This window comes from Harpia harpyja, chromosome W, assembly GCF_026419915.1.
Source record: "Harpia harpyja isolate bHarHar1 chromosome W, bHarHar1 primary haplotype, whole genome shotgun sequence".
Lineage (NCBI taxonomy): Eukaryota > Metazoa > Chordata > Aves > Accipitriformes > Accipitridae > Harpia > Harpia harpyja.
Window position 1 is genome coordinate 16,985,599 of NC_068968.1, and position 7,869 is coordinate 16,993,467.

General features: G+C 50.8%; 1 protein-coding gene across 1 annotated transcript; it reads left to right on the top strand.

Annotated features, from left to right (window-relative positions):
* Positions 1-409: 409 nt before the first annotated feature.
* Positions 410-7,233, top strand: OTP (orthopedia homeobox). The gene is made up of 3 exons (XM_052775416.1): positions 410-446; positions 1,403-1,812; positions 6,712-7,233. Exons 1-3 carry the CDS (start codon positions 410-412, stop codon positions 7,231-7,233), a joined length of 969 nt encoding a protein of 322 aa, XP_052631376.1.
* The last annotated feature ends 636 nt before the right edge of the window (positions 7,234-7,869 follow it).

The following is a 7,869-nucleotide window of genomic DNA, read 5'->3' on the forward strand; positions in this document are numbered from 1 at the left end:
GGACTGGGAGGAGGGTGTCAAATGTGCATTTGGAAAAGGGCGCAGGGCAGAGGGGGAAGGAGGGCGGCGAAGGCAAGCGGAGCAGGGGAAGGGAGCGGCGACGCGGGCCGGGGCGGCGGGCGGCCGGGGAGGCGGCGGTCGGAGCGGGGCGCTCCGGGCGCTGACATTTGCAGGTGGCCCTCCTGATTGGTCCCTGCGCCGAGCTGCTCACGCGTTCACTGAAGTGTTAAGCACCTCCCCGTCTCTCTAAAGGACATTATAATGCAAGAGACCCCCTTTTTAACCACACACTGAATTTTCTTTCATTTAGGAGATCTCTCTCTATATCTATATCTTATATCTATTTTAAATAAGTTAAGGTCGCTAAAATTTGGGGGGGGGAACAACCTTCACCCTGGAGCGGTGCGCGATGCTGTCTCATGCCGACCTCCTGGACGCCCGTCTCGGTGAGTTTCCACCAGCATCCCCCCCGCCCCGCGGCGGCTGCACCGGCGACGGCGGTGGCGAGCGGGGAGGAAGCCGGGGCAGGAAATTGACAATTTGTTCCTTATTTTACCTTAATGCGATCTAAATGGGCTAATTCCTTTAAAAGTAATTGTACTGTATTAAAGTTTAATGGGATTTAACACCGTCTTAAAAAAAAAAAAAAGAGGGCGACCTACGGAGTATGTAGATCTACAGCGAATTGTAGATAATTTAATTTCTCTCTCCCCTGTTTTTATATACATACCTACACATTAGTACTATGATTTATTATTATTATTATTATTATACAGATGAGCTCGATGGTATTTACGAAGAAGTTCTGGGTGGCCTTTTCCTGCTCGCCTGCTCGCTTTCCTCTCCCCTTTCTTTCGTTTTAAAATATCTGTATCTATCTATTTATGGTTATTCATGCGTTTGTTCAGAGGAGCGGAGGAAGGAGAGGGGAAAGGTGGCCAGGGTGACCGAAGTCCCCGCACATCTGTCGGAGAGTTAAAACTCCCGGCAGCAGGGCGGCTCGAGTGTTATTTCTTTCTCTCCGTCTCTTTCTTTTATCAGCCCCACTGGAAAACCCAAGCCGAACCCGGCAAAACTTGCCCCCGCGCCCCCCCCCGTCTCGCAAAGAGGAGGTCCGGCAGGGAGCTGGTTATGTAAGCAGGAAGAGGAGCTGCTCCGTATAAAGTTTTCTCTCCCCCGCCCCGAGTTGCGCCGGGTCGCGGGCTCTGCGCGCCGCGGAGCCGAGCCCGTGCTGCGGGGCTGGCGGGCGGCCGGGGTGCGGCCGCGCTGGCTGGATGTCTCTCGCTGGCTGGATGTCTCTCGCTGGCTGGATGTCTCTCGCTGGCTCGGTGCGCTGGAAAGAGGCTCTGATGGATACATGCCCGGCTGCAGGGGAGTGACCGCAGCTCCTTTGCTTCTGCAGGGATGAAAGATGCGGCCGAGCTCCTGGGACACCCGGAGGCTGTGAAGTGTCGGCTGGGCGTAGGGGGCTCTGATCCGGGGGGACACTCAGGAGACATGGCTCCCAACTCGGACACGGTGGAAGGGACCACCCTACTGCCGGGGGAGGACATCACCACGGTGGGATCCAACCCCAGCTCCTTAACCGTCAGTGCCAAAGACCCCGACAAGCAGCAAGGCCAGCAGGGCGGCCAGAACACCAGCCAGGCTGGGCAGCAGCAGGGGCAGCAGAAGCAGAAGCGGCACCGCACCCGCTTCACGCCGGCGCAGCTCAACGAGCTGGAGAGGAGCTTCGCCAAGACCCACTACCCAGACATATTCATGCGGGAAGAGCTGGCCTTGCGCATCGGCCTCACCGAGTCCCGGGTGCAGGTATGAGCAGCCGCCCCCGCGCAGAGCTCGTCCCCACCGCGCCCGCCGGCCCCTTCCCCGGGCGCACCGACGACGACGAGGCCAGGCACAACGGGGGTGGGGGGTGTGGGTGCCCCCAAACCTCAGCCCGACGGCGGGAGAGGAAACCTACCCCTGAACGCAACGGTTTGCGCAGGAAGACTTTAAATCGCTTCCCCTTCGCCCGCCCCTTTCCGCGCGCGAGACTTAAGCTGTCCCCGCTGGAGGGTGGAGGGGCCGGGGGCGGTGCGCCCCGGGGTGTCCTCTTGCCCCCTACCCACCTGCAACGCGGTGGTCCCGAGTGGAACGCGGGCGGAGTTTCTCCCGCTCCACAGCCCAACCCGGGGCAGGAAAGAAGCCGGGGAAGCACAGCCCGAGACGGGCGAGTCTCAGCCCTCGCAATAGCTAGGCGCTAAGAGACAAACCAAAACCGCGGGGAATTGCCCGGTGCGGAGTTCCGGCGGCGGCGAGGCCGCGGCTCTGCCCAGGCGCCCCGCGGGGGGAAGGGGTGGGGGCGCGGGGGCGCTGTCCAAGGTGCTGCCGGTGGCATGGCCGCAACCGCCGTGACGGGCTGTCTCCCTGGCTCCCCCGCAGGGAGGGTCAGAGTGGGGGGCGGAGGAAGACACACAGGTTTGTGAAAAGGCACTTCGATAAAAAGCACTTGTATTTGGAATCGGAGTTTCCCCGTACTGGCTTTTATAATGCATGGGGACGGCAAAGCTAACGAGTAATTTCAACATCTAGGGTGTACTTTGTTCTCAAAAGTGTGTACATATATACACACACATATATATATTTGTACACAGGCACATAAGAAACCATTTAGTCAAATAAATGTAAACTAAATTTGGAAAAGGGGGAGATGGATCTAACCGCTAGGCTACTCAGATGCGGCTTTTGTGGGTAGAGGGTTATTTTAGCGACTTTCTGGGCGAGCCTCTTCAGAGGAATGAAAGCGTGTACAATGGAATCACTTGTGGGATGTGCTTTCCCTGCTCAGCACAGTGCACCGGGAATGCCGCCGCACTTCACCGGAGCAGGTGTTCAAAATTCCTCTCGGCAAGCCTAGGCTCCTCAGATAAATACACATCAAAAGAAATCCCTAAATGAACGTTTTTATGAACAGAAACTGACTCCGTTCTCGAATGCGACAAAAAATGCACGTCTGCCTTTAAAAAGTAAACCAATTTGACTCAGCCTACACAGGACCATAATTAGTTTAAATTAAGAATGAAATTAGACTCACAAATAAAATATAATTGGACAACTGACTCTATGAAAAAAGAAAACGAGGTCTATTAAACTTTATTGGGTTTCCCAAAGATTAATGATACCAATTTCAATATTAGGAGTGTGGTAAATGAAGTAAAATATAAAATATAAAATAGAAATAGTTATTTTCTAACAGCACATTAAAGAAATTCGTAGGAAGAAAGACAAAGTGTTTTAATGGTCTCAGCATAATCTTAAACCAATCATAATAGCTCGAGACTGCTGATAAAAACAGTTTAATAGAGTGGCAATTTAAATATTTTTTACAATAATGTTCTGTAGTTTAAAAAGTAATCAGATCAACATAACCTTCTTAATTAACACTTCAAAATTATAACAATCATGTAATAATGTAATTTATGTAAAATGTATTTACTTCACAATCCGCTGTATCAGTGCTCCTTGACCAAATTTAAATTAAATATTAATTGGTTTATGTTCTTATACAAGTACTTTATAGTTTTCTTTATAATTAACAGATTGCCTACACATTCCTTGCAGTATATGGGCTCCACACTGATTAAGGAATGATCTAAATAGTTAATTTATGGCGGCTGTATATGTTTTTAAGGGCTTTAGATGCCAGAATAAATTACCTCTTTCCTCCTTTTAGATCTATATTTGATGTATATGATACATTTAAATAATTATTAAAGCAGCTGGTGCTTAAACGGGAGTCCAATTGCTCTCTGATATTGCTCCGCTTTTCAGGCTGGTATAATAAAACCATTCTTTTTATAGCATGCCATTATTAGAAACCAATTCCAGAATTATTTATAACCTGGAATGGCTTATTAAACAGCAATGCGAGAATCATGCAAATTATGCAATCAAATACAATATAATAAGCATAATCATTAGTCTCTAGCACGGATTAATTAACTTTCAATATTTTATTTACATAAAAACCAAATCAGTGAAATAACTTCTGCACAGTCAGGCTTGCCTTTCAGTATTTCATACGAACAAAAATAATGTCCTGTAATTCCATTGACTGTGTCCCCCACAATGGTCCCGTCACCTGCCACATCTTAATAGGGGACAAGCTGAGAGTATTTTCTAGTTTTCTAATGGAATGAGAAATTGCGTTTTCTTCCTCTCCCAGCACTATTAAAGTGTAATGAATTCGGCCCAGAGTTCACGGCTGGCTGATCGAAATGAATCTGAAATCTGAGCTTTAATACAGCTCTCCAGATTTCCTACCAAACCTTCACATTAATCATCCACTGGATTCCAATAAGATCTTCATAAAGCTTTGGCTCCTAAAAAAAAAAAGTTATATTCTCTCCCCTTCTCTCTTTCTAACCCATTTATAGATGGGGAATTAAATGGGCTATATATTTTAAAATACATTTACAGTATGTCTATATTACTGTAACAGCAGATATCATCAAGGTAGATTTTTAGATTCCAACCTCTATTAGATTCTCACTGTTGTATTAATAATTTTCAGGGGCTAGTTGCATTTTAAAAGGAATCCAAAGTTGCCAAATGCTCACGGTTAATATATGTCTAGAGTTGTCATGTGTGCATTTTCAAAATCTCCTCCAGGTTTTCCCCGTGTTTTAATCTGTCATGCACTAGTTTTCAACTGGAAACATTCACATTTTAAAAGCATATGCAGCATAGCTATGAACTGAGGCGATCAGACCTGATGGAGATTCTTTACACCAGTAAACCATGAAACATAAAAAGATTTTGTAGCCACAATTTAACTATTAACCCTAAAACATAATTGAACGCGATTTTTCGATTGTCCATATACCATTTAATTTCTTAACGGCTGTTCATTCCCGCTAACAGGCGCCCGTATTTCTCAGTTTAGGTACGTAGCATTAAACGACAAACTCCAGCAGGTCCGAGCATTGCGCTAACCTGGATTTCAAGTGGACCCGTTTTTTCCTCCCATAACAAACATCCCGGTGCTTTCGGTAACGGTGCAGCGAGACCCACGAAATTATCCCTGCCGGCATCGTGAGCACCCGCTTACCTAAACCACCTCTGTTTTTTTTAAAAAAAAAAACAAATGCGGGAGGTTTGGCCGGAGGGTTTCCTGCCCGCGGAGCAGCCCCGGGACCTGAGCGGCGCCGGGCGTGGGGGCTCGCCCGGGGAAAGGCTTCCCGCCCCGCCGGCGCCCTGCTCCGATGCCAGATCGGGAGTGCTTCCACGCAGGGGCAAGAGCCGTGGGCCGGTCATTTATTTTTGCTTTGTGTTATTGTTTTTTTCAGGGGGAGGCCAGGCTCCTCTCCAGGAGCCTCCTCCTGAGTGAGGGAGGCTACAGACAGCTCAATCCCGGGAGAGACACATCGATCTCTTTCATTATAAAAAGTTTCAGCGACTTCATTAACCCGCCACGGGGACATGCGTGGGGCTACAGCAGGGCCATGAGTGTGAAGAGCGGGCATGGAAGAGACAATGGCCGGGGAGGGGTCTTGGGGGGGCGACAGGAGATAAAGGCGGCCGTGACAGGTACCGAGAGGAGCGGGCGGAGGGTTGGGGAGGGAGTAAATCCCGTTTAACCAAACCGCACCTTCATAAAAGTGTTGCCGAAATCCGGAATAAAACTCCTTAACAGCAATGAGAAGTTAAGAAGCAGGCACTCCTTTACTGCAGCGCTGGGCACACGGGGGATCGCTCCACCTATCGTGTGCACCTGTCTTATCCAACAATACAGTTAAATACACACCTGTTATACATATTCACTAGATTTCCGAGAAACATTATACATAATCATTAGTTTTCCGGGAAACTATTAACATATGTAAATGTCCTTTACGCAAGCGCAGTAAAGGTCTCTGGTGGTCTTCAGAAGCCCTCTGGTGGTCTTCCATAGTCTTCCTCGCTTGTCCGCTTCTTGACCTCTCAGGTGATTCTGCGCAGTACGATTCTCACCATCATCTATATTAGTTTACATAAAAATGCATACTATGTCTATTCTTAAATTTAACCTTTATAATGATTGGTCCTTCAGTCACACCATTTTATTAATATTCTTATGTTAAAACAATCATTGGTTAATCTCTCTTAACTCTACTGATTAGAATCCTCGATACTCAGATCGAGATGGGAGGGGTAAGGGGGTTTCCAAGCAGCAAACTGGTGTCCATGACGGTTTCCTTAGTTTCCTAAAACAAAACACTACAAACCAACAAATCTTTGTCAAAGTTTCTGTGGTTAACTGATTTTAGACAATACTTGTATTCTTATAGTCACACATAGTACATTTCCTAAAGTTCCTAAGTTCCTATGACTACATTTCAAACTTAACATTCCCATACCTATGCTTCACAATTTTCTACTTCTTAATCAAACCAAACTCTTATATATAATTGGATTTTAATTTCTTTATCAGAATATTTTCAACAAAAGGTTCGCCTCGGTCGCACCGACAGGCGCGGAAATCGGTGACATCGACAACACCGAGCCCTCCGCTCCGGCGGTGCCAGCGAGCCCTGGCGACCCCGCTCGCTGGGAGGGCCGGGCAGCCGCGGGCCCCGGCCGAGCCCTGCCGGGGGACCCGCTCCCGCGGCGCCCCCTACCGCCGTCCCGCCGGGTCCGGCCGCGGCGCGGGTGTCGCTAACGGTGTGTGTCACTGCCCGCCGCCCGCAGGTCTGGTTCCAGAACCGGCGGGCCAAGTGGAAGAAACGCAAGAAGACGACCAACGTTTTCCGCGCCCCGGGCACACTGCTGCCGACGCCGGGGCTGCCGCAGTTCCCCTCGGCGGCCGCCGCCGCCATGGGCGACAGCCTCTGCTCCTTCCATGCCAACGACACGCGCTGGGCCGCCGCCACCATGCCGGGCGTGTCGCAGCTGCCGCTGCCGTCGGCGCTAGGCAGGCAGCAGGCCATGGCGCAGTCCCTCTCCCAGTGCAGCCTGGCGGCCGGGCCGCCGCCCAACTCCATGGGCCTCTCCAACAGCCTGGCGGGCTCCAATGGCGCCGGGCTGCAGTCGCACCTCTACCAGCCCGCCTTCCCTGGCATGGTGCCCGCCTCCCTGCCCGGCCCCAGCAACGTGACGGGCTCGCCGCAGCTCTGCAGCTCCCCGGATAGCAGCGACGTGTGGCAGGGAACCAGCATCGCCTCCCTCCGCCGCAAAGCACTCGAGCACACAGTCTCCATGAGCTTCACCTAACAGCCGCCGCCTCTCCTCGCCCCGCGTCCCTGGCCCGCCCCGCCCCGCCGCCTTCCCCTCACCTTCCACTCACCTGACTTACCAGGGAGTCGACTCAGGATCTGAAATCAGATGCCAACTGACTGGTTTGTGGGACAAGAAACACCCCTCCACCCCTTAGCCCCCGCACACACTCCCGCGGCCCGGCCTGGCCCACCTGGCGGCCGCCTCTCCCCGGCGGCGGAAGGACTCGCTGGACCCCGGGGCCTCCCCGAGCCCGGCTCTGCCTGCCTCCCTCGCCAAAACCCGGCGCACCCGCCAGCCACCCGACCGGCTTTGCAAAGAAACACGGTTTGGGTTTTTTGGTGTTTTTTTTTTTTGTGGGTTTTGTTTGTTTGTTTTGTTTTAATTTAAGAGCAGTGATCTTCCGCCGGCCCCGTCCGCAGCGAAGGCAGGAGCCGGATGGCGCCCGGTCCGAGGGCGCCGTCGGGAGGTGGCCGGGCGGGTTCGTGGAGTGGTACGAAGACCCCAGAAGGAACCAAATCCATTTTGATAAAGCATTTATGAGTGAGAGAGAGAGGAAAAATAAAAAAAAGTAATGTTGCTTTTTGTAAAAGTAAAACACATTAAAAAAAAGCAAAACAAAAAAAAGCAAGA